The 27310-nt window shown below is 41.4% G+C and overlaps 2 protein-coding genes across 2 annotated transcripts; both read left to right on the forward strand.

Annotated features, from left to right (window-relative positions):
- Positions 1–51: 51 nt before the first annotated feature.
- On the forward strand, positions 52–12866 carry LOC137796313 (calcium/calmodulin-dependent protein kinase type 1D-like). The gene is made up of 12 exons (XM_068594184.1): positions 52–140; positions 2615–2740; positions 4213–4287; positions 4800–4938; positions 5378–5501; positions 6204–6279; positions 6557–6669; positions 9997–10075; positions 10225–10312; positions 11043–11392; positions 11916–12007; positions 12102–12866. Exons 1-11 carry the CDS (start codon positions 55–57, stop codon positions 11971–11973), a joined length of 1314 nt encoding a protein of 437 aa, XP_068450285.1. The 5' UTR covers positions 52–54; the 3' UTR covers positions 11974–12007; positions 12102–12866.
- A 4034-nt stretch (positions 12867–16900) lies between these two features.
- On the forward strand, positions 16901–27025 carry ldlrad2 (low density lipoprotein receptor class A domain containing 2). Its single transcript, XM_068594633.1, has 5 exons — positions 16901–17397; positions 19897–20382; positions 20955–21104; positions 21272–21412; positions 25691–27025. Exons 1-5 carry the CDS (start codon positions 17307–17309, stop codon positions 25993–25995), a joined length of 1173 nt encoding a protein of 390 aa, XP_068450734.1. The 5' UTR covers positions 16901–17306; the 3' UTR covers positions 25996–27025.
- The last annotated feature ends 285 nt before the right edge of the window (positions 27026–27310 follow it).

A 27310-nucleotide genomic window follows, 5' to 3' on the forward strand; every position in this document is an offset into this window, starting at 1 on the left:
TAAATAATGTATGTCATCTGTGTTTCAGGAGTCTACGGCAACGTTAGAGCCAAGATGGGGCGTAACGACATCATCTGCAGCTGGAAGAAAAGCACCAGTAATATCAAGGACGTGTTTGACTTCAAGGGGAAAATGGGATCGTAAGTGCTGATGCTGATGATGCTTAAGATGATGATGGGTGGGTGGGAAATTACATGTTAGTCCTTTGTCACACCAAGACATAGGATCCCGTCTCAAAAGGCATTTGCTGAGGGTAACTGGTACAGACCTCACACAGGAAGTGGGCTTGCTCCAGCAGCTTGTGGAAATGAATGGTTGTCGGTCAGAACATCCTGAAGATACAGTACGATATGTAGCAGGGTTAGCTAGCTGAAAACAGACAAGCACAGTTCACAGCCACACATTTAATTACTAAATTCACTATAAAAACAATGAACAATCATGGGTTCTGCGTCTTTGTTGCAGCCAGCAACCTGATTACTGTTTTACAGTTAACTTATTTTGCCCAAGTTCTGAGAGTTGTCTATGGACTAAGTGGATGGAAGGAGGTACAGCTGTCTGTCTCCCAGTTACCATGCACTCATTGGCCCTCGGGCTGAGGTTAAGTCCCTTCCATCACCCCCCGGAGAGCTTGTTGTATCAACAGCTTCTCATACTGCCTGGGTAATATACTCACAGCTAAACCTGCCAGACTGTTGAAGGACAGGTCATAATTATTATAGAATGATCACGATCACAACTTTGCAGTTAAGTAGAATGGATCAGATGCAATGTATTGACATTTCGTTTGTTTCGTTTGTTAACCCTTTCTTTTTGTTACAAAGGGTCACTGCACCCATTTTGTGTGTCAAAGCCAATTTACCGGTCATAGGAAACATCAGTCAGTCATGCAGGACGGAAACACAAGTTGTCTTTGCTTCGGCCTCATCAATTTTGATGTCCCACAACTTCATGAAAGAGCAATACTCAAACGATGGGTTGTCCTTTTAAACAAAACAATCCAAATGTTGCAATTGTTCAACATAATCAACTTTGCATCAACTTTAAACATATTAATTACAGCATAACATTAACATTATGATTAAAACTCATAACAAATTTCATCAAAGAATATGAAAAAGTACATATAACTAAACAAGCATTTGGTGCCCACCAATACTGAAGTTACACACTCTAATATGTGATTAGTAACAAGTGCCCTAGAATGTCCTAAAACTCTGCGGTTGAAGCAAACTATAGATCTCTTCTGTCCTGCACAGAAACAGTTATTTGCTTTATCTCCATCATTTCCAGAATGGTAGCGAGACCAGGCTGACTTCACATTACGTGTCGGTACAATAACCTGTAACAAATGGCTGTTAAGTTAACTGCAGGTATTGCTTCCTCAGAGCTGTCCTGCAGCCTCAAAGCTGCTTAAAGCCCTCTTCCCTCGCCTGGCTGTGAATACGTTAGTCTCCTCTGTGTGTGTGTGTGCACGCGTGCTTGTGCGTGAAGTTCTTTAGCACTGACGTCAGAGCAGCAGTGCTGGAACATCCTCTCCCCACTTCGTTATAGGATTAAGCATCTGACTGACAATATTAGTGGATGAGCATGCTATGGGGTTCATGCAGGGAGGAGGTGTGTGCAGGAACAGGTGTGTTTGCACCAAGAGGAGACAGAAACATGTCAACACATGTGTTCCTCGGTCAGGGGAATTCAATTAAAATCCAACGAGGTCCATTTTCTCATCAAAGGTCCAGAACAGTCATGTCTATGCTCCGCCGTGATTTATTCTCATACAGTGTGTGTGTGTGTGTGTGTGTGTGTATATGTATGTGTATGTATGTATATATATATATATATATATATATATATATATATATATATATATATATATATATATATATATATACTAAAGTGGCCTAGAAGTTGTATTAACGTCTGTATGTAGTCAACAGGTGACTATCAAATTCATTGAAGTTCAGTTAAATAATATCTCAACATTATTTATTTTTCAAATGGAACTGGATGAATTATAAATAACACATAATCTTAAAATGCATTAATGTTATTCTCTCATAAAAGATGGGATGCATTTAAGAATAGAAAGCTTCTGAAAAATGTGCATCTTAAAATAAAGTTCTTAATTTTAGAAAAATGTATTGAAGCGGCAGTAAAAGAAACTAGTTATGAAATAAAAAGTCATAACTATGGGATAGAAAGTCATAATTATGAGATACAAAGTTGAATAGGGGAAACCAATAGCAAAGTACTTTTGAAGGTGTACCTAAAAGAACTTGGGGAATGTCTTTAATTAAGGTTTGAAAAATGAAAACAAACAAGTCCAATCACCAAAGTGATGCATTTTACTTCACCCTAAAGCAAGAGTGACATCTCATGTCTGGGGACCTGACCTGTTTGTTTGGTAATTGCCCATCATCCTGGAAACATGTATGTCTCTGTCCTGAGGTAAAGGAGACTGTGCTTTGAACTTTAATGCTCATGAAAAATTACAAACAACAAAGAGTATTGTGTCCTTTACGTTTTGATATGTTGGAGCATTTCCACGGACTGATTCCACTCCACTGGCCCTCCTTTCACTGTGTGTACCTCTGTCCTGTCTGCTTTTCTGCAGGGGGTCTTTTTCAGAGGTGTTTATGGTGAGAGAGAAGACAACAGGAAAACTCTATGCCCTAAAGTGTCTGAAGAAAAAACACCTCGCTCATAGCAACCTTGAAAATGAAATCAATGTACTGAGAAGGTAAAACACATACACACACACACTCATATACACACACACACACACACACACACACACACACACACACACACACACACACACACAGAGACCTGCCACCTCAATACATGGCGCGCTGGCCACTCAATGCATCGCACATATCGACCAGTCAGTGGCCTACTTGGAAATATACTAATACACTTAACATAATTTTGGACAATTACAAAGAAATTACATCATATATGTGTTTTTGAATAACATTTGGATCTACTAATTTAATTGGTGGACCCAAATGCTTATCTCTGAGCTAGTATCAGATGCTTATATGTATAACTACAGAGCCTGAAGGAATGAATGTCAGCACAGGAATACCACACAATAAAGAAACTGGAACACAGGGGAGAATTATTATGAACTATATTGTAGAAATGAACAGAACATACTGTAACGGACTGACATGTGATGTTCACCTGTTAAGTTCTAGGTGTTATTGTGTTTACAGGAAGAATTTGTTCTAGATAAGAAGACTGCTTATTATAATTACTGGGTTCAGGAGGTCAGTGAAGGTCTCATGAGCTGTGTATCTGTGAAGCCTGTCAGTCATCGTAGTTACCAATGAGGGGGAAGGGTGCACATGAGCGTGCCTGTGATTGGCAGAGCGAGTGAGGTGGGATGTTGTTGTTTGTGGTACAAGCCTGTTGGGAGTTAGCTTATGATCGGGAGCAGAGGTGAAACATGTTAAGAGGTTTTTATGGTGTTGACTGTTGTCTTGGTGTAGGCTCCGCCCACAGTAGCCTGTTCTTGTTACCGAATATACCACACAATGAGCAAGCTAACGTCTCGTAGCTTTCCTGACCCAGGGTCGCGACAATACGTTGGGGTGTGAACATCAGTGGTATCAGTAGTGTTGCATGCTGTGTGTGTGTGTGTGTGTGTGTGTGTGTGTGTGTGTGTGTGTGTGTGTGTGTGTGTGTGTGTGTGTGTGTGTGTGTATTGTCAGTGGAAGGGTAATGGACCAGCCCAACCCCGTCAGTCTATTAGGGATTTACCTGGTATCCCCTATGGCCAGTACACACACACACACACACACACACACACACACACACACACACACACACACACACACACACACACACACACACACACACACACACACACACACACACACACGCACACACACACACACACACATTGATATAGGTGATTTTCATTGTGTTTTAGTTAACAGAGCAGCACCTGTCTATTCTGTATGAAGTCAACACTGTGCTGCTCTTTAAATGTATTGAGTTGCATGTGTATCACCTTCTTACCTTCTTACCTGTCTATAAACTATCTGCTCTGAGTCAGAGGTTAACTACAGCCTTGTCTTTCATACGTGGACATACACGAGTCAAGAATGGGACCCAGGGCCGAGAATAACAGCAAGAATCTGTAAAAATGCATCATTAGCCAGTGAGGACAACAGTGATTCCTCAACCTCCCTCTTACCATTACAGGATACAGCATGAGAACGTAGTGGGACTGGAGGATTTCTATGAGAGTCGAACGCACTATTACCTCGTCATGCAACTGTAAGTAGATTTATTTTCATCACATTTTTGCCAAATAATTACTTCAGTGGAACAAAATATTATTATTAAGTCTCATATTGAGTGAAATTAAATCTGACTATAACAATGCATTGTAGGTGTTCTTCTTTTGTAAATGAATTCCTTAACACCAAAAATCCCCCCTTCAGAATGACATGTGCGTATTAAACCCATTATCATATAGTTTTCTCCTAGGACTGACAGTTTAATACATATTCGGTGTCAGATTGTTCATAGTCAGATATTTAAACCCTAATATTGTTTTTTTTATGGCTATACCAATTCATCAAAGTGTTTTCTGAATTATCTTAGACACTTTTTCTATATTTATCCTGATGTGTAACACAGTTCTGAGGTTTTACAGGCCCAACAAACCCTTTTGTCCAACCTCAACTCTTTATCCACGTAGCAGGTCAATGGTGTTCGAAGAAGAAGGTAATATGATCCTAAATAAAATAATGAGGATTTTCCTTTGTGTGTGCGTGTGTGTGCAGAGTGTCAGGTGGGGAGCTGTTTGATCGCATTATAGAAAAGGGGGTTTACACTGAGAAGGACGCCAGCACAGTGATCAAACAGGTGCTGGAGGCTGTCAGCTACCTGCACCAAAACAGCATCGTACACAGGGACCTTAAGGTAAGACACAGGCACACACACACACACTTTTGAAGAATTCCCCAATTAACTAGTCTTTAGTCTAGAGTGTATCCCTCAATGTCAGGAATACACACTGAAAGAACATATTAACCTAGAATGATAAAATGACTAAAACACATCACTATAAAATATCATTCAAACAGAGAGGTTTCCAAAGTACTGGAAGCTTTAATGACACACTTTAAATTCACATATTTATCACCTTTTCCCTTCTAATGTCCACTCTCTCTCTCTCTCTCTCTCTCTCTCTCTCTCTCTCTCTCTGTCTCTGTCTCTGTCTCTCTCACTCTCACTCTCACTCTCTCTCTCTCTCTCTCTCTCTCTCTCTCTCTCTCTCTCTCTCTCTCTTTCAATCTCTTTTTCTCTGTTTCTCTCTGTCTCTTTCTCTCTCCCCCTGTCACTCTCTGTCTCTGAGCAGCCTGAGAACCTGCTGTACTATAATACAGATGTGAATGCTAAGATCATGGTCAGTGATTTTGGTCTGTCGAAGACGATGGAGCACGGTGTGATGTCCACAGCCTGTGGTACACCAGGATATGTTGGTGAGTTTTGTTGAAAAGTGTACATTTAATCGACAGAACGTAAAAGGATATATGACTCAGACGTTAATTACAATATACGGATTGTGGTGTATCTGTGTTGTTGAGGAATCCTAACAGAAGTTATATTATACAGCATGGATGCTAATTGAATATTTGAAAAGGACAAGAATGATCAATCACCCATCCATTTTTATTCTGGGATTCTTAGACAGCTAGATTCTCTGTTCAGTACATGAGTGCCTTTCTTTCAGTGCCCAAAACGGCAGCGTTTAGACAAGAGTTTAGATCCAGACCTGTTGTTATGTTATGATTCAAATGCTTAAATGTATTAGCAGCTATTGAGGACACATTGTCAGCATGATAGTTGAAGGTTTGTGATTATCAGTCGTATTTAAACTATATAACTTCTATGGGAGTTATTGCAGATTAATACTATGATCTATGACGTAATCATTTGCTACTGGTGGGATTCATACAAGTAAAGATATTTATAAATTCAAGACTAAATAATCTTGTAGTTTGCAGAAAACGTTTTTCACAGTGTAATCATGCTACACATAATGTGGTTATGGTGACATTTGAAATCCCAACAACAACATAATCCTTGATCACAATAATAGAAACATAAACATAGAGGACATCCATGGTACAAGTACTATTTTTTTCTGTCAACCTGCAATACTACTGTGTGTCGTTCTACAGCCCCTGAAGTTTTGGCCCAGAAGCCCTACAACAAAGCAGTGGATTGCTGGTCCATTGGAGTTATCACTTACATCCTGTGAGTTTTTTTTAAATTTCTGTCCTCTCACACGAACATAGCACATTACAGACTGGAGAACTGTTAGTTATGGAGCTATTTTTCATACTTTCAATAATAAGCCTGAGGTTATGCAAGAAATACATCTACATTATTGTAGAGAGATCATAATTATTTCATCGGTTTTGATACAACCGGGGTTATAGCATATCCAAAATAGATCAAATATGTACAAGGGGTCTACAAAGGGTGGCTATAATGGGATTAGCTGAGCTAGCTGCTTGTCTCTGTGTTGCAGGCTCTGCGGCTACCCTCCATTCTTTGAAGATAACGAGACTCGACTATTTTCAAAGATCATAAGAGCTGAGTACGCCTTCCATTCACCTTTCTGGGACAACATTTCTGAGTCAGGTATGGAAACAGCCAAAAAAATAATCACTTCTCAGTCTTCACAAATGTTTGAGGCCTAACTTACTCTTATGGAATTGTACTCATTTTTATGTATCGCTTTGGTGCTACTCCAAATGACAAGGACTTAGTCTCTGACCTAGGCCAGACCTAAAGCAGCTTTAATGAGTATTTTTTTTTTATCACAAAATCAAATGCGACAATGTGTAAGGGGTCACAAGTAATGCTGAATTTACAGAGAAGTATCAGCTGAATCTGCAGCTGAGCTCAACATGCTTTATAGTGAGTTCCAGCTCATTGTTTAGCTCTCTGGCTTAATGCAGATGCAGCGGCAGTCAACTCTAAAATACAGAAATCAGACATAGTTAGAGACTATCAACATAGTAAAGCATTTAGCGGCTAAAAAAAAAGATATTTCCCTAAAAGAGTGCATGACTTCATCTGGTAGCCAGAAACCCGACTCTGAATCAATGAATGTATGTTGCTCGATAACGACTGAATGTATAAATTAGCAACTAATTGCTAATAAGGGCCTTGTTCTCAAATGTGGCTAAATATTTCAGGCTAACATCCGGCTCAAATAGTCCGTTGATCCTTATTTTATGTAGGTCCTTACATTGTCACAAGTGTCATTCAGTTCTTCATTAGGCTCTAACACAGGGGTGTCAAACATACGGCCCGCGGGCCGGATCCGGCCCGCCAGGGGGTCCAGTCCGGCCCGCCAGGGTGTTCAATCAAAAAAAAGGTTTTTTTTATTTTTTATTTTTTTTAAAAAGAACAAAAGTAGCAGAGTTGGGATTCAAACCTCTGATCCTCTGCTTATAAGACAGACATGCAAACCATTGATCCACAGTCACAACTGATGTGAGCACTGATATTATTAATGTGTTAGAAGTCATTAAACATGGATCACGTCATGAAAGTAGCGCCACAAACGTGTCACAAAGTGAGGGAATCTGCAGAGGAGGAGCCCAGGCAGACAAACAGAGGGCAGATGTTTGAATTTTTGGTCTTTATGTTTCTAGGTAATTGTTGAAAGACCTTAAAAAAGAGTTTATCATCTAAAAACCTTCACCAATGATTTAAACATAGAGAAACATTGTCGTTAATTATGCGTTATTAGGCTGTGATTTTTCTGGTCCGGCCCACTTGAGATCAAAATGGGTAGCATGCGGCCCGTTCACTAAAACGAGTCTGACACCCCTGCTCTAACATGTTTTGACTGTTTTTGTTCAATATTTCAAGTGAATGTGGTTAGACTTCGAGGACTTTCATTACCCGACGTTCCCAACGGACGTGTAGGAGTCTTTTAAGTAACAATCAGTGGCCTGTTATGCAAATGTCACCTTACAAGAATTTCTTAAAAAGCTTGTAGGCTTTTCGCGCCACTGTAATCATTTAAACACACTTCTAAGGCTTTTAACATCCATACAAAAATTGCTAGCACTCTAATCTGAATTACTTGGTTATCCTCGTAAGAACGCGGACAAGTTCACCATATCAACAACAATATAATAATTATATTAATAATAATAATGATGCTCAGTTCACATCTTGTCCACTGAAAAACCTAATACATAATACAATGACTGAGTTATGGTATATGGGGGAAAGGTGAAGATGTGTAGAAACAGTCCAAGGTGAAAATGTTTGCCAGCAACAATATTAAACAAGATCTATATAAAAAAGATTAAAGACAACAGTAGTCAGAGTAGTGCTATTAGTGCAGATCGAGGTGTTTGGTTAATTGTTCATCATAGTGACGGCCAGTGGGAAGTAGCTGTTCCTGTGTCTGGTGGTTTTGGCGTACATTGCTCTGTAGCGAGGAGTTGGAACAGCTTGTCTTTCCAGCCCGCTTCCTGACTCTGGAGGTCTACAAATCCAGGATGGAGGGCAGGCTGGAACCAATAGTTCTTTTTGCAGACCTGATGATCCGTTTTAGTGTGTCTCTGTCCTGTTTGATGGCTGATCGAAACCACACAGTGATGGAAGAGCAGAGGACAGACTGGATGATGGCGGAAGTAAAAGTTCTGTAGGGTGAACTCGGCTGAAGTCACTGTACTGCCTCATTCTTAGTTTGAATATAGATGTGAAGCTGAAAAGTTGAAAAAGTTTGTGACACATATGAGGTTAATGTTTGAGTAACTAGTTTTATGTTTATTCTGTTACTTTGCAGCACATTTATGTTCCTATAAAAGTTCCATGACAATGCTTTGCAGTGTTTCATTATTGAAACGGGAGGGTTGAAAGCAAAGGTCATTTTACCTTGTACAGTCAGCATGCATTTGGGCTTGAAATAGACTTTTAAAGTCTAAAAGGCTTGGTTGATTGACGACTCAAATTCAGCTCTGGTTGGTTCATGAGACAATGATTAACCTCAGTGTTAGCTAAGTATAGATCAGAATGTGTTTGGAGCTTAACCTAATATAGACCAGCATACCTACTTACATCATACCTACCTCACCTACTGCTGTAGGGTTTGACCTGCTTGGATTAGAGCCGATATAATTACTGAAGGTACTAAATGGGCAAGGACAGCTCTCGCTCGCCTGACGGATTAAGAGAGCTGGCATTAAGAGACATGTCAAACTTCCTCACAACCTAACGGGAAAAAAAGAAACGTGCTGATGGAGAGGAGATGTTCAAAGTCTGATAGAGACAGTATTTAAAAACGATTACATTGCAGGATCTACTTATTTTTCTTGTTTTATTTCCGGTTGTTAGCTGAAGCATCAGCATACCTCCACTCCAGCAGAACGACCAACACATCAAAATGTCTGGCAACACAGGGACAGAGCAAAGTAATTAACTGATTAGTTATTACTAACTAAAAGAAAATGCAATGTTACATGCGTAAAAGCTATGCAAATGTATTTTGTATAAAAAAAAAGGTATTTGTGTTGTCTTACTATGATGATTAAACTGAACATTTCATTGTAGTAGATGACTTGACCTGTAAGAACTTTAAACTGAACAAACCCTTCAGATGGTCATCTTATACACATAATGGTAAAAAATAAGACACTGTTTAACATTGCACACTAAAGTATTTTACACCAGCTGCTATCCAAGCCTCAAGGTCCCCTAAACACACAAGCATGAGCTCCAATCTGCCTCTACCCTCAGGATAAAGTAAACGTTGAGTTGGGGGAGAGTCACAGCTTCTCTGTTGCTGCCGTCTCGCAGCCTGAAAATTCTTATTGCGTACAAGTTTGCATAAACCTTTAAATGGATTAAAACGACCAAACGTGCATTAATGTTTGCTTGCAGCAGGTCAGAGTGCTGCATTGTAAGCAGACGCTAACAGATAAGCATGCCATGTCTCAACAGCCAAAGACTTCATCCGGAATATGATGGAGAAAAACCCCGCAAAACGCTTCCTCACCGAGCAGGCACTCAGACACCCATGGTGAGTCCGTTTTCTTAGGCACACACACACAGACACACAGGCACACACACACACGCACACACACACACACACACACACACACACACACACACACACACACACACACACGTTCTTTTCCAAATGAACTAATGTCAGTGACTTGATTGCAGGATTGCTGAAAACACAGCTAAAGACCTGGACATTTTTCAATCTGTCTGTGAACAGATGGAGAGAAACTTTTCTAAATCCAAATGGAAGGTAAGTGACTCTGCTGTTATAGGAAACCAACATAAGCTGAGCAACATACGAACAAATACAGTGTATGCAGCCATATTTGAACTAAATATGAGCATTTGAAACATCTTGAGCTTATTGAGAAACAGTGTTTTTTCTGCGATTGTATGATTTTGGGACTTTGCTTCTATAAACATCCATAGCGAATTTTGACATGACATTTAAAAGAACATGACATTTCAAAAAACTTGTGATACAAAAAAGAACTGTCTTAATGTCAGTAATCAACTCTGAAAGTTTCGTGGCGATATCTATGACATCAGATTTTGTTGACCTCTCACCTGAAGTGAAAAAAAAGTGTGAGTTAAAAATGCCACCTTGCATTTCTCCGCAACCACAAAGTCAATTAAATTAATTTAAATTGCTAAAATACCATAACTCTTGTGTGGTGAGACCTGTGGCTTAAAACTCTGTTCATCTCTATTTTTCATATTCAAACATACATTTTCAGAAAACTCAACTGGCGAAGTTTCATGGTGACAAGGTGTTCCCCTATTTACCTGGGGTGTCTTCAACTGTACCAATTTAATTTAGGTCAAGTGAATGATTAATGACACTTTTACTTGAACTTTTTGTATGAAGCCAACCATTGCATGTTTACAAGGAAGTCCTAACTGATCCAAGACAGATGTGTCTTGCCATATGTAGGCAGCGCCAGTCTAACCCTTTTCCTTTATGTTTGCATTTTCAACAGCAAGCCTTCAACGTAGCCTCAGTCGTCCACCACATGAAGAAACTGCAGTCGTCCCTCACCGAGCCGTCCCTCACTGAGCCGTGCCTCACTGAGCCGTCCCCCTCACACCTCGTACCCACCATCATAGTCCAGGACTCCCAGAATGACCAGGAGGCGCTGGGACCCTGCCACGATGAGGCTGATGCCCTCGACCCAAACGGAAATCTGTGTCATGCAGCCAGTCAACTTTCCTGCAGTAGCCTTGAGTCGGACAGTCTCAGTGAGCCTGGCAACGCCGTCACCGCCAATGGATCAAGAGAGGTCCCTAACTTCCTTTCAGACATTGAAACTCCTTTCCGGCCATCTAAGAGGTGAGTGCTGCTGCCCGGTTCCAGCTGCTAGAAAATCAAGCCACTTTCAATCAGGCCCGAATTATGAGAAAAACGTTGATGACAGCATTCCTACATATGTTTTATTTGGACATGTGCTGATATCATGAGGAAATATAAGATTAATATGATCTGCAAAATGTTCTAGCAATATCTTATATTACATTTTGGAGATCATTTGTGGAAATTAGATGCCTATTAACTGCTAATAGTTCAACAATTCACCAAACACTAGCTCAGTGGTTCTGAACCTTTATCAATAAATATTAAAGTAATTTAAATAAAGAGTTTTTCTCATTATTTTCTCATTATTTGTATTGTCATTAAATGCAGTGGTTAATATGCCTCCAGTATGAGTTGTTATTCTGCCATAGAGGTTGAGTCGTGTTTAGGAGAACTGTTCTGTCATTATGAAGTCATTGTTCAAAAGCTGGTCCCGTCTGTTTATATGCTGACATTTTGTCTGTGTGTGTCTGTGATCCTGGTTGTGTGTGATGTGCTACAGCATAGATGCAGTGTCCCAGAGGAAGGACATTCAGTCTGGAGTGTGTTCTGTCATGTGATTGGCTGGCCCAACCTGAGCTGAATCTCATGCAGGTAAAGCTCATCCCGTCATCTCTCTGAGTCAGAATGTAGACGTCGGCTGTACAAACTGCTGATAACACATTTTTAATACTCTCTCTTCTTTTAGTTTCCTTTTTGTCTCTGGAGTTAACGACGCTCAGCAGCATCCTTCTGGATGTGAAGGCGTTGACATCTCTGCTGCTCAGCTTTTTCACGTCGACTATGGTTCTCTGCTGCAGAACGCATGTTCCACCGGCAGACACACAATATCTGCACTGTAAAAACACTTTAACATGGAATGACTGCATATCGGTAATTAACTCCACATTAAAAGGGAATTCATTGATTATAATTCAGACAAACTGTGTCATGCTGATGACATTTCTTCTCTTCTATCTATTGTCCACACGTTGCTAAATAGCATTCAAATGTATTTGTTTTGAATAGATTTCACAGACATATGCAATGTGAAAGCTTTTCATTGTTTTCATCGTTCATTGGACTGTTAAATCTTACTGAAGATTATTGGACTTGTTTTATTATTTTCCCATTTTTGAGGGATTACACACCCAATTTCCACTTTACACAAAGATATTCATGAGATTAAACTACACTTTGGAGTCCTTGACTTCCAGTGTTTTCTGTGACATACATAAGCTGCTCTGTTGTGCTCATCAAGTGCCACAAGCTGGTGGTGAAGATGCTGTCAACACTCATGATGCCATGGAGGATTCTGAGTTCACAAATGTACTGACAGTTTCTTTTTGTATTATTTTCTCAGTACATCTGTACGAACTAGTGTTCATGCTTCTTGTGTTGAATGGCTCTCCAATGAAGTGTACAAAGTATTAACAGGCTTTTATTTAAATACTGTGGGTTCTGTACAAACAACGGATTCAATTGTGAAAGATACAATAATGAGTGTATTGCTGCTGACAAATAAAAGTGTGTTGGCTCTTTGCTGTAAGAAAGTCAGAAGATGTCGTCTTTTTCTATATTACTTGTAGAGGCTCAAACCTTAACCAATTTAAAGTATTAGAGCCACGAGGTGGGCGAATGGGAGAACATGTTTGGACGCGTGTTCTGCCACAAACAAATCCCATGTCCAGATCGATGGGTATCTTTGATCCATTTATTCCGTGATAGACACTAGCAAGTTGACATGAGCACAGTAAAAAACTATTGTGCTTCCCATCCACACACACCTGTTCCCATCACCTGAATGACAGTGTTTCTGAATCAAAAATAGGTTTCACAACAACAATTCATATCAGCCTTGTATTGTGCTTGTAGGAGCACACAATGTCACCTGGTTAAGGTTGTGAAACAGAGGTTAGGTTAAGGAAACTTAACCTCAAACTTAACCTGAAACTTAAAGTAATAACGTAATATATATAATGTAAGTAGCGTACAAAAATAACCAATGGCTTTATCAGACTTTCATATGTTACATTACAAACGTCAAGTCAAGGTTTTACTTGAGAACAGAGAGTTCTCATAAACATCTGGAACAATAGTCCTGACTGAAGATGAGGTAAAGCAGATGTTTTCTGACCGGTAGTCCTTACCTTGTGATCTTGGTACGGGTCTTGTCCAGTAGGGGGCAGTGTGTAGCAGTATGTGTCATCCAGGGAGAGCGGTGTTTTTGTGGGAATGCCAGGAAAAGTTTCTTGACAGTCAGTAGCCAAGTAGAGGGCGGGCAGCCACGACTGGCCGTTGTCCAGCGTCCTCTCTATGACAAAGGCACTGGGACGAGGACCCTGCGAAGAAAACACAAATGCTCTGTTTCTACTGAAATGTGCTCCCTCCACTCTAACATTAGGAGTTTTTTCAAAAGTAGATGCATCAAAACAGGAATGATAGAAGTGACCACACTGATGATGGTGATCCAGCAGTGATGGCAGACGGCGACAAATACGCTTTCCTGATTGGCTGTAGCCCATTTCTTTTTTTTGATTGGCTGATGAGTGGCTCCTCATGGAGAGAGGGGGGGGGGGGGGGGTTCATTCCTCCGTGGTGAGGGCAGCGCGCGACCAGGTCAAGTCTGCGCGCTGCGGCACATTAAATAAGCTGGAGTTTTTTTTCAGCGTGAGAAATACGATGTGTGGCGGGAGGGCGTGACTTAACACCGAAATGCGTGACAGTCACGCTCAATGCGTGACCCTTGAGAGCCCTGCACCTCTTCACTTCAGTTACCCGCTTAAACATGTCAGGAAAGTTCTTCTTCTTTGTAGGTTCAAACTAAGTCAAAGTGTTTTTTTTATATTTTTTTCATAAGGTCTGCTGATTTTGGCACCGCAGTGTGTCATCTCCAACACACATGCAAATACACACTCGCTGCCAGTTGACTGGTCGTTACTAACTACTATGAAGCAGCTGTGCAGCGCTGCCAGAGTGTCCTGCATGGGGTGGGAGGTGTGGTTCATCAGGGAGGAGAGCTTAGCCATCTTCCTCCTGTCTCCCTCTGCCTCAAACGTTTCCAGAGGACACCAGAACGCTGCTGGCCTTCTTCACCAGCTTGTTCAGTCTCCTCTTGTCAGCTGATGTTGCTGCTCCAGAAGACCACTACATAAAACATGGCTGACGCCACCACAGAGTCAAAGAAGGTCTTCAGGAGGGCTCCCTGCTCTCCTGAAGACCTCAGCCTCCTCAACAGAAAGAGTCTGCTCTGCCCCTTTCTGTAAAGTGTGTGTGTGTGTGTGTGTGTGTGTGTGTGTGTGTGTGTGTGTGTGTGTGTGTGTGTGTGTGTGTGTGGTCAGTCCACACAGACACACTAGTGTTTTGTTGAACATTGTTTTCAGTTTACATATCCCTTTAATAATAACAGTGATGCTCTATCCTTCATTTTTATCAGCAAATGACCAAAATAATGTGCATTTCTCACAGAATGTAGTACTGAACACAGATTCACTGGTGTTTATATCATTTGTATTAATTTAGTTTGTGCTTTCTGTTGACTTTGTAAGAGTAGTACATTTCTGAAACAATGGGCACCTTATATGCACATAAATATATAAATATAATATAATAGAGCACCAATAGTCCCACCCGGTGTGCTGTATGTTATCACCTGAAGACGTTGAGGGTCTTTTACATGATCTGTACTGCAGCAGGAAGCAATGAGCATCCTAGTTTATTCTGAAATATAACTCCTTTCTCTTTGCACACTATGTAATCACATTTTAAAAGTGTGGCACCTTTTAAAGATTAACCTTTAGATTTGTAACATTTCTGTACCTCTGGTGCCACCTTCAGGACAAATGTCATTTCACTACTTTTTTTTAATTTGTTTTGCCTTTGGTTGGCCAAGAATAGCAATGTTTTTTCTATATTTTTCATCAAGTGCTCTGTCTTCCATATTCTTCCATTAGGTTTTATTAAATATGATACCTTCACCACCAACATGTAGTTTTATTACATTTAATGTTTATCTTTCAAACTCAAAGCAACGCTGAATGAAATATTGATTCAGTGGTTTGTAGAACATGGTAGCAGTCTATGCCTTTTGAAATGAACTTAAATGAATCTGTATTGATATGGGGTGTGTGCATGTGTGCATCCTCCGTCTTCTCTGAAGTTTATATTCGAAGAACTCATGAATATTTAGGGATGCTTTAAACCTGGATTGATTAAAAAAAAGAAGAAAAAAAGATCTGTTCTTTGCTCTACAAGTCATCCAGATGACTTAGTGTACATGTTGGTGGAAGAGGTTTGGGCAGCATTGTCGCCACTGTTGGCATTTTTACGACACCTGGGTGATGGTGTGCTCAGTGGGCCTCTGGGGCGCTCTGGCTTTTGTCTCTCTTGTCCTTTATTCCACATCCAGTCGGTCGGGCCCCAGGATTTCCAAAAGGCACAAAAAAGGTAAAAGGCAGTTAGTCACATCTCCGGAAAAACAAAAGCAAAAAACAAGAGGAGCCAGAAGCAGCTGATGACCAGTAGTGGAGGCCATGTGGCACAGTTAGAGAAGAGCTGGGGGTCGATCTGCTGGAGGCCACGAGGTGATCACAGGCAGGTGAGCAGGAACCGGGAGAGACGAGGAGGCGGCCATGACACTTATCCACTGAAACACAGGAGTGCACTTGTCTCCTGCTCCCTTGTCAAGGCAACTCTGAAGGTACTCAAAGAAATGAATACATCTTACTTTAAGTACAATAGAGGGGGTAAAATGAGTCATCTCTGAATTATTAAATGAAGTCATATTAATATTAGCAGGAAACAAACAGTCCTCTGTAAGTCTGATGTGAGCCTTTCTATTATGTCGCCAAGGCAACCCTGGATGGTCTGGAGGCGGACGACTCAGGAGGAGTAAGAGGAGAAAAGGACTAGAAGAGTTAATGATGGAGACAGAAAATATTTATGCTGCTGTAGAAAAGACACAAATATCGACAGTAAATCTAAACACATTTTCTCACATCTTAAATGTTGGAACAGAAACACACACACGCGCGCGCGCATACACACACACACACACACACACACACACACACACACACACACACACACACACACACACACACACACACACACACACACACACACACACACTTTGTAACTTTAGGGTCAGTCCCACCTTTTTCCCATTGACTTACATTGGGACAGAAACGTCTGTAAATAAGTAGATTTTTAGGTTATCCAACTCACCAGTACAACACAGCCCTTATTTAAATAATTTGGTATTAAAAGCTGAATCCAGAGTTGTTTACCTTCCTCCTTTTATGCAAATGAGAACGATGCTGGACCGAGGGCTGGGGGCGGGGCTAAAGGAATCCAGAGCTCTGGTTCTCAGGACCCATTGATGCAGAAGATAACTGAAGATCTGGAAATAACTTCATCTGTTAGAAGTCTAACTTTGTATTTGTTGCACGCGCCTCTAAGAACGGTCATAAGGATGAACGTGGTGTAATTATCATCCATGGTGGAGACATAAACGAAAACAGAGAGAAAACATAATATCCATGAATGCAATACAGTGTGAACCTTAAAAACGTGTCACTGATGGAAAAATAACGTCACGAGGAAGAAGGAGCCCACAGGGCACTCATCATGGACAATATTGTGGAAGTTTACATCTGGAGGGGGAACTTGTGTTTATGTCTGGCTTGACAGCTGATTGGTTGGGGGTTGTCGTGGAGACGACTGGACCAAGAGGAGGTTCAGCTGGAATAAAAGCCAGAAGAGGAGGCTGTTATGATGGAGAGCAGCGCGGCTGGCCTCAACCCACGGATAGATTCCACACACCGGATCGATTCCTTCACTGACCGCCGCGTCCGACGCGCTGAGCGGCGGTAATGAGTCCGGTGCCTCTGTGAGCTCTGCGCGCGCACTCGTGATGATGGAGGCGGAGAGCTGCCGGTGGCGGCTGCTCAGGCTGCTCGTCCTGCTCGGCTTCATGGCCCTCCACATCTCGGCCATCGAGACCGGTAAGACCAGACACACTCCTCACTCACGGATGGATGACGTTGGCACCGCGCTGAAAGGTGACGCGCGGGCACTACACTCCTTTTAGTCCGTGCGTAACGCTGTGATGGCGGGGAGCGTGGCACAGCTCCCCCGAGCTGCAGAGAGGAGCAGCCTCACCACCACCGCAACCAAAACGTGCCTCGTATTTCTGTTTCTTGACCAAAAGAATAAAGAAGCTACTAAAGTTGACTTAAGTATTGTTTCTGTAATGCTAAAGATTTGTTAATCACACACACACTGTTTCTGATCTTTCAGAACGCGTTCTGGCTTTGCATTGTTTTGTGATGCAGTATAAGAGTGTAGGCATCTAAATTAATAGATGTCTCCATGAAACCTTCCCAGCAGATGACTCACACCAAGACTATTCTTCTTTTTTTTGTAATACAAAGTTTTGTTTTGTTTTAATCTAAAAATGAGACATTATCTTATAAAATATGTGCTAAGTTTCCAGAACATTAATGTGAACATTAGATGAAGCCAGGTTCAAAATTATCGTTACATTTTGGTGCTGGTAGCTTCCTGAAAACTGGGGGGTATTTTTCATTTCCTTGATCCTCTGGCTTGTGACCTGGATACGACCTCAGCGCTGGATCCTGAAGGACATCACAGTTCCTAAATGCATCTCGAGCTATGGAATCAAGGACATACAAAATCAGGAAACGAGAAGAACTTTATATACACAGAACACAACATTGTACAACAACTGGTTGTTTTTGACAATATGCAATTACAAATGTGTACAGAGGGAGCTGTGGATCAGGGGATAGAGTTGGCGGTTCGATCCCCGGCTCCTCTTTGAGTGAAACTCTGAACTCCAAGTTGCTCTCTGGGTGCTGCAGCAGCCTTTGATATAAGTTATTTTCTAAAAATCCACCTTTCGTGATATGTATAGTAATATGTATTTCAGCATGACATGATAAAAGCCCGCTGTTACGTTCATGCTGATTCGCTGACTATACAGTGCACGTCCACAGACGACTGAATCCATTTCACTGGAAGTGATGGAATACTGGCCTGTGTTGAGTCACAGTGTTAGGATAACACATGATGGACAGTGAGACTGCTGCCCTTTTCCACACAATACTGTCTCAGACACATGTCTCACTGTAGTGTGTCACACACACACCTTCACCTGGCTTTGCCCTCTGAAACAAACTCCATTTACAATGACACCTTTTTAAAGAGTTGGATTTTCAGCCCATAAAAAACATAACTCCATGTCCTCTGGTCCGCCATATTTTTGGACAGTGTCCCCCGAGGCTTTGTATTTACTTGTGCGATGCAAAGAGGATGAGCAGTTTCCCACCAACAGGGGCTCCCGGGCTTTGGGACATTCCTGGAGGTCAGTGCAGGAGGATCTAGTTGTCTCCCAGGGAAACGGAGCTAATAAACTCCGGGGGTGGTCGTAAATTTTCTCATTCTTTGGCTTGTGGCCCAGAGGCAGGGGGTGGTGGGTGGCTGGGTGGGGGCTGCTGGAGCCAGATCTGTCCACCCATCTGCCATCATGGTCCAGCCTGTGGATGATTTAGCTGACCAGGTTTACTCAGTTGTGAGTTTCTACATCAAAACAAACATATGGCACAAACACTCTTAGACTCGTACACTCAGATTTAATTTCTTCATGTCTCCTTCATTTTAGTATCTACATATTTATTGTATCTTTGTCAAATCTTATTTAATGATTTATTTCTTTTATTCTTAACATTTGTCTCTTTGTCAAAATGCAATATCTTATATTATCTGTTTCATATTTGTAAATGCAAATGAAGGTGGTTTTGCATTTATCTAATGCAAATGAAATTGACACAATGTGTTAAACATATAATCCTTGGCTCAATACAAAATTTTATGAACTTAGTCTCGCTTTAGTTTCTTGTTTTCTGGCTGTTGTTGGTACAAAATTCCCTCTTTGTGGACAGCGGTTCCCTGTTTAGCTACAGTGGAAAAATAGTGACATCACACTGACTGAATCCATCCTTTAAAAAAAAAAATCTATTTATTCATTGAATTTCATAATGAAACATACTTCAGGCACTTGACTGTACAACAGTACAAAAATACCTTGGATGAAAAGAAACTTAGTAAGAAAACCGCTCAAAACTAAAAGATGTAAATAGGAATGAAAAATGAATTGCAGTTCACTATAAAGCTTTAGCAAACACATTCCCTTCCATGAATGTTAATCAATAAGCCCCAGATCGTGTATGTTTCTCAGATTCCAGAGATCATGATTTCATGTCATGTCAATGTTATCTTTACTTGTCAGACCGACTAAAATGTATAAGTAGCTTAAAAACAGCCTTCACTTCTCCGCCAAAAAGAGACTCCAAAAGACTCAGTTCCTCTTGTGATCAGTAATCACATATGTTTTTTAAAACTGTCTGTTTAGAGTTGAACTTATTTCATAATTTGACAGCTTGCCTCTGTGGGATCTGGCTCATGTGTCTTTGTCTCGTCAGTGAACGTGGTGGACTTCTGTGGCCAGACGATCCGTGGCGACGGCATGATCGTCAACTCGCACCAGGAATCCAAGAAGTACTACTTTGTGACAATGGCGACCGACTGCCACCTCACCATGCAGGCCAGCTCGCCTAAGGACAAGGTCCAGTTCCACTTCCGCTTCTTCCTGGTCTACAGTCTGCTCCGAGTGGCCCCTCTGAGCCCGGCCCCTCTCTTCCCAGAGTCCCCTCGTGGCTCCGTCCCTCTCAACCCCAGACTTGAGCCCACCTCTGGTGAAAGCTCGGGGGATCCGTGTCACGCCGGCTCATATGTTCAGTTCTATGATGGACGGGACCGGAACTCGCCTCCCCTCGGGCCTCCTCTTTGTGGGAAGAGCCCGCCCCGGCCGGTGTTGTCCACAGGGAACTACCTGACCCTGAGGCTGGTGACCCGGGGGACTCAGCCCCGCGTGGACTTTGTGGGGGACTTCACGTCCTTCAGACTGGGTAAGAAAGACATTCATACTATAGTATGTTGCTGTAATGATCCAGAGGATCTGAAATCAGAAAATAATGGACGAGGTCTGTTATTTTAGCTAATCTTGGAGTGTATAATCTCTCTTATACGATACAATAGCTACTTGTCTTCCATCAAATTGTGTCTGTAGCCAGTTTAAGTGAACTGGTAACGTAGCAGGAAACCCCAGTTTATTGAAAAGTAGGTTTTCACGGAATAAAAATTTGCTTAGATGTTATTACTATTGAGATGTATGAAAGTCAATAAAGTCAATTAAAGTGCAGATATATTGATGGATGGCTGTTATTATACTATTGGTTAAAATTGGTTGGTACTCGCTTACAGGAAGAGAAAATATTGGATTCCAACACCTACAGATATGTGAATGAAGGTCCTATAATAACCACCAGTCTCTCCTTTACAGACACGCCCACTTTATGATCATCACATGCCCTTTGGGAAAGAACATGCAGTTTATTTTGCATGCGATTATTCAGAAATGTATTTAAGTTGTTCACATATTAAGTACTTCAAGCAACTTAATTGCTAACTTCCTCTTCAGGTTTCAACCAATCAGAGTGCAGCAATGAGCCCTATTTCACCTGCAGAAATGGGAAGTGTATCCCTCTCAGTCTGGTGTGTGACGATAAAGGCATTGACAACTGTGGAGATGCGAGTGACCTGGAGGAAAACTTGACCACGGGTTGTAAAGGTCAGTTAAGTGATGAGGTGACATGTGTGATGCTGATATGTAAAGATTTTGTTTCAACTCAAAAGGTATTAGTTGATGCACTACAACAAATATAAGCAGGAATCTTTACGGTTCAACAACAGCTTTTCCCAGCAGATCTAATCTGACCCTAATCTGTCCTTCATCAGCAGGTCAGCTTTTACCTCCAGACCCTCCGCCGCCAATAGCAACCCCACCCCCACCTTTTGTGAATCCACTCACAGTGCCGATTCCTACTTATAACAACTGTGGCGTGCCGGACAGCGCTCCCAGTCATGAGTCTGTAACAGGTGAGTTGCAGCTTTAACTATCTATTAATTCAACTGGTAGAAACACTCTCCACCGCCAGGAATCTATCAAGGTGTAACGCACCAAGCTTATGTCCTGTACTCGGTGGGTTGGGAGACAAATGAACTAAGTGCCCATTTGGATGCAAAGTGTCTTCTTGACTGGACATAAAACTAATGAAGGTGACCATTGAGTCATTATTTTCACTAAAGCCTCGTGAACCAATAAATGGTGATGGATTCTCACGACAGGGAGCAGCCTTTCGAGTGGTCTGTTTCCAGCGTCAGAGGTGCAAACACGGACTGTCTGAGCCCACCTGTCAGCTTCTGATTGCTTTTAAGGCCCGGCCAAGTCTGGCCAAAGAAAACAGCCATTCTTCCATTCTGACTGTTCCATTGAGAGCGGGAGAAGGGGATTCACATTAGCCTACTGTGCAAATTTCTAGCTATTTACTAGCTGAGAACTATTTCAATGCACCCTGGTCAGCCCGCCGTGAGGGAGCTCAGGCTGGATGAACAGATCTGGTCGCTGTGGTTAAATTCTTTTTGTTTTCTTAGTGTGTAAATACATCTGATCAGTCATTAGGCCTCAGGCATATCAATATGTATGGTTCATTGACTCAGTAAACTTAAATGACAGTTACAGTCAAACTCAACATCTTTGTCAAGGCAATTAGACCGGTTTGCTAGTTAATAGGATATTAAAATGATATTGATGTTTTTTTCTAACTGAATATGGTGGCATAGCGAATTGTAATTCCCAAAATGTTGGATTGTTGTAATTTAGAAATTCATAGTCATTGTAGTTGTCGAAAAAAATCCTTATTTTCATGATAAAGACATCTCTGTTGTAACTTGTTTGATTACATGATTGACTTTCAAAGACAGGAAGTAGAATGAGACATGCTTGTTGACGCTAACAATGTTGATGTTACATTAAAAATATATATATATATATATATATATATATATATATATATATATATATATATATATATATATATATATATATATGTAGGTGCAAGAACACGTTCTAAATCGCTTTATCAGTTTTTTAATACTGCAGTTGGAAGTAAAGTGATTTTGTTCATACACGCCGTGTCCTGGTCCCCATTAGAAGCTCCACTTCATTACATTTGACTCATGCAGTCTCTCACCTCTTTGGCCTCACTAAACTTTGAGTCGCTGACAACCATGCTCACAGAGATAGAGGCTGTGTTGAACTCCAGGCCGCTTTCCTATGTACATGAGGATGCATCAGAGCCACAACCACTCACACCCTCTCATTTCTTGCTTGGGAAAAGACTAACTTCTCTACCGCCAAAGACTATGCTGCCACTGTCCCAGACACCCAACGGGAGCAAAGAGGACATGAGCCAGAGATGGAGGTAGCGGCAGAGACTCTTCACCAGCTTTTGGAACTGCTGGAGAAAAGACTACCTGATGGTCTTTAATTCAGCTCACAAGTGTGAGACACCCACACCCACTGTGCTAAAGGGGGAAGATGTCATCCTGATTGGAGATGACAACATGCCCAGGCAGAACTGGTAGATGGGCAGAATAAAAGAACTGTTCCCTGAGAGGGATGGACTTATTCGTTCCTGTGCTGTCCATACGTTTACTGGCAGTTTGTTGAGGAGACCTGTTCAGAAATATCAATTAGAGATAAGTTAAGGTAATGAGCTATGAGTAGTAATGAACAACTGTTCATCGGGCGGGAGAATGTTGTAACTTGTTTGATTACATGATTGACTACGTTGTCGCGCTACATTTTCGCGCTACATTGTCCCGTTACGTTGTCCCGTTACGTTGTCCCGTTACGTTGTCCCGTTACGTTGTCTCGTTACGTTGTCCCGTTACGTTGTCCCGTTACGTTGTCCCGTTACGTTGTCTCGTTACGTTGTCCCGTTACGTTGTCCCGTTACGTTGTCCCGTTACGTTGTCCCGTTATCGCCCCGTGGCACTCACCCCAATAGTGATGAAGTGTTTCAATAGAATAGTCATGACCCACATCAAAAAGACAATCCCATCAAGACACCGTGGACCCACTGCAGTTTGCGTATCGCCAGAACTGGTCCATCATGCTGGTGAACAACTCCAAATCCCCAATCCATCCCAATACTACTGTATTATCATATTTTATCCTAGCAATAATATAATCATATTTTTGTGTAATACTGTTAAATCTTTTGTGCCTTATTTTTGTATTTATTTTTTTACCTTAAGTTTATTGTAATTTTGTGTTTGGAGGACCAAGCAAAATAAGCGTTTCATTGTGTAGAATAACTGTCTCTTATCTGTGCATATGACAGTAAAACATCTTGAATCTTGAATCTTCCAATACCATGGAAGCAGTAATACCAGGCTGAGGCCAAGAAATGTAGTGATTTAAATATGCAAATGACGCCTTCAAATATAACAAGAAAACAACATATTGTTTTGATAAACACATTATTCATTCATGGATTATATGTACTATTCTTAATCTGAATCTGAAACAGTAACTATTACCTAAAGCTGTCAGATACTAGTAATAACATGTACAGTCTTTGTCTCAGGAATATAGGGACTTAGAAGTATACAGTAGTACTACTACTATGAGTAGGATTAGTAGTAGTGTCAGTAAAATCACGACATGAGCACAATTGATTCCTTTTTGATTGATTTCACACGTACTTCACATTGATCATGTACAGTTGTGTAGAGGGATGTGTGGCTGAACCAGCTGCTCACACCTACAGGTTGATTTACGATTTACCAAAGGAAATAACTCACTGGCAGGCATACGAAAGGTTTTATAATTATTTTAGTACAAAACATTTAGTGTGAATCCTATGCACTGTTTTATAATTGAAACGCCTGATCTCAGTGTCTCTGTAATGACGACTACTGTAAAATTATCGTTATACAAGCAATGCGCTGAGAGTCCTTGTATAATACACTTCATACAATCGTACCAAAACCCAAAGGTAAACTCATCAAGCTGAGTCTGGTAGTTCTGTTAGCTGTTAGGCAAACACATTGTCCAAAACACATTGTCCAAAACCATCACAGTGTGCAAACTGTTTCTGCCACACGCAGATGGCCAGTTAAGAGTGGTGAGTAAGGGGTCAGCAGGCAGTGGCAGTATAAAACAGGTCGTAAAAGGTCTTCTGAGAAAGTGTGAGTCACTGCAACCATGAGAGGGCTTTGAGAATGCAGCCATATGCTGCAGCAGAATGTGGGATTAGCTGTGGACAGACAAAGAGGTGCACACTCACTCAGACACACAGTCAAACACACAACTGAAAACATCACCCTTCTCAAGGTCTGGTTACAACAATAAAACACATGACGCAAAACTTACTGGTGTTTGGACTGTTATGGTACATAGCTGTCCAAGAAGATGTATTCATGTTGTTGGATGAACAGTGTTTGCTCTACTACATCTCTCACTTACCTTTTAAAAAAGATGTTTTGAACTGATTCATGTCCCATGTCCTCTAGGTTAGAATTACACATGCAGACAAATGAGAACAGAGCCTAATGCTGCGTTCACACCAAACGCGGTGCGATTTTGTTGTGTAAATTCCACGTACATCGGGACGTCAAACACCCTCGTGTGTGGGTTCATCATATTATCCGGCCGCTACTAGCGATACTTCAGGCGGACCAGCAGCAGTTTGTTTCAGCAAGCAACGGCAATTTGATCTCTTTATCTCTTTTACATCAATTTTACTTTTTAAAATAAACACTGTTGTATAAAACATCTGTTTCCACCTTATGAAAATATACACCAGCTATTAGACTTAATAGAACACTTGACCCAGCATTGAACCACTAGTTATTAGTCCACGTCTGGATACTTTAAGATTTGTTGGGATCCGTGGTAATAAAGATGTACATTTGTAAATCTCAATGCAGTTTTAGCTAACTTTTCTCACACAGGAGTAAAAGTGCATTATTTTTTACACATTTTGTGCTCTTATGAGTTTTTTTTATTTCTACCATTGGGACATGGTTGAGGCAGTAGGAAGGCAGAGAGGAAGCAAGAGTCAGGCCAACACAGAAGAGAGGAGCATCAGGAGGATTTGGTTCCTGGCGGATGCAACACCAGTAGTGAGGGGTGTGTAAGCCTCCTCGGTCTTTTCAGCTCTGGGGGGGATAGTGTATAGACTAAAGAGCTCAACCTCTAGTCGTAGCTTGGTTAAAAACATACAAGGTAATGTTTCCCACCTGCATTATAACTTAAGTCAAATAAGGCTGCCATGTGAATGAAGTGTATTGTTGTATGATCCCTAGACTCCCCTACCACGCTGTCCCTGCTGGTTCTCTACATCATCCTGGGTGTGGTGGCCGGCGGCGTGGTGCTCTGCTGGTGCTGCTGGTCGCCCGGCTGGTTCCTTTGGCGCGTCAGCATCTGCCGCTTCTTGCCCTGCTGCAACTCGGCCTGCGCCTCCTGCCAGCTCTGCGCCCGCAGCTGCACCCACAGCAAGGAGCACCGACTGGCAAAAGTCACCCCGCACACACCAGCCAACGGGGCCCCTTCAGGCACGGCGGCCACCGCCAACGGTGCTAATGAAAATGTTACCACGGCAGCGGTTTAGAGCAGGACGGCGATCAGGCTGATCATTTTTCACATACTGACAACTTGTGAACAGTACAGTGGAGCACAGGGTGGAGATGATCAGTAACATGACCAAGTGTCTTTTTAGGAAAAGGCGGACCGATGTGGTCCAGTTTGCAACGCTGAAACGGTTTGGCTTATACTGTGGTTGTTGTGCTTTAAATGTAATGATGATGCAGGTGATGAGGCTGCTGTGGTTATGTTGTTCTAAGAAGGTGAAGCAGGGTACTGTATGACTACAGATTGTGTGAAAAGTATGAATGTATCTGAAAAGTTAGGAGTAAGAGTTCTTACAATTACTCGAGAAACTTTTTTATCTCTCACTTGGCCGTTTTTTAGAGGAGACAATGAAGAATGTTTGGTTCTTAGTCATATGTTTGTTTGTATATAAACACACTTTTCTGCTCGGCCTAAGAGGAAACAATTTAGTCGCACAATGAAACCACATTTCCAGTCCACAGCTTTGACCCTAAGTGTGCCACGAACACATGCTGAGGAAACAGCCCCAGAACTACAAAAGTCACCCACCTGGTGACAACAGCTGTTCTCCGCTGGAGAAATTCCTCTCAACTTTCCACTCTCCTCCCAGCAGTCCTCTGTTGTTCCACATTGAAGCCAATGTGGAGTTTGGACAATAGAGCAATGTCAACCAGTGTATACTGAGCAACATTTTTTAGGGAAGAACTTTAAGTATAACATGCTATTGTGTGGATGAAATAAACGTATAGTAAACTACAACAGCGACTCTTCCTAATTAACTAACTGAAAGTACAGTATATAGATTATAAATTATAGGCACATTTCTTAGGGGTGAAAATTAAAAAATTAAATGATAAATCATAAAAACCTGAACTGCATTCTAGTTTCCAATCCCACTTAATTTAAAAACAAGGTGAAGAAAGTTGAATTAAATGGCATTTGAACTTGAAATGATAATAGTGTGAATAATAACTTCTCCATTTCTCCATCAGTGTTCATGTATTATATGTGATCATGTATTGTCATTTAATGTGCACAAGCCGATGTGTCCGTCTTACCATCATGCTGGACTACAGTTGTCGTCCCCTGAAGTCTTAAAGATTTGGCTGTATGTTCTACCGGTGTGTCAGGTTTCTGTGATGGGGAAGCTCATCAGGACTAGTAAGCTGACAAGTAAACCATTAGATGGAATGCAATGAAATATACGTACATTCATGTTTACCTGGGATCACATGAGAATCATAGGATCACATGACAAACGTCCGATTTTTAATGAAATATCTACATAGGTGTATAGAGGCCCATTTCCAGCAGCT

Source organism: Clinocottus analis, unplaced genomic scaffold, assembly GCF_023055335.1.
Source record: "Clinocottus analis isolate CAN_PGR_092001 unplaced genomic scaffold, fCliAna1.0.p SCAF_3, whole genome shotgun sequence".
Classification (NCBI taxonomy): domain Eukaryota; kingdom Metazoa; phylum Chordata; class Actinopteri; order Perciformes; family Cottidae; genus Clinocottus; species Clinocottus analis.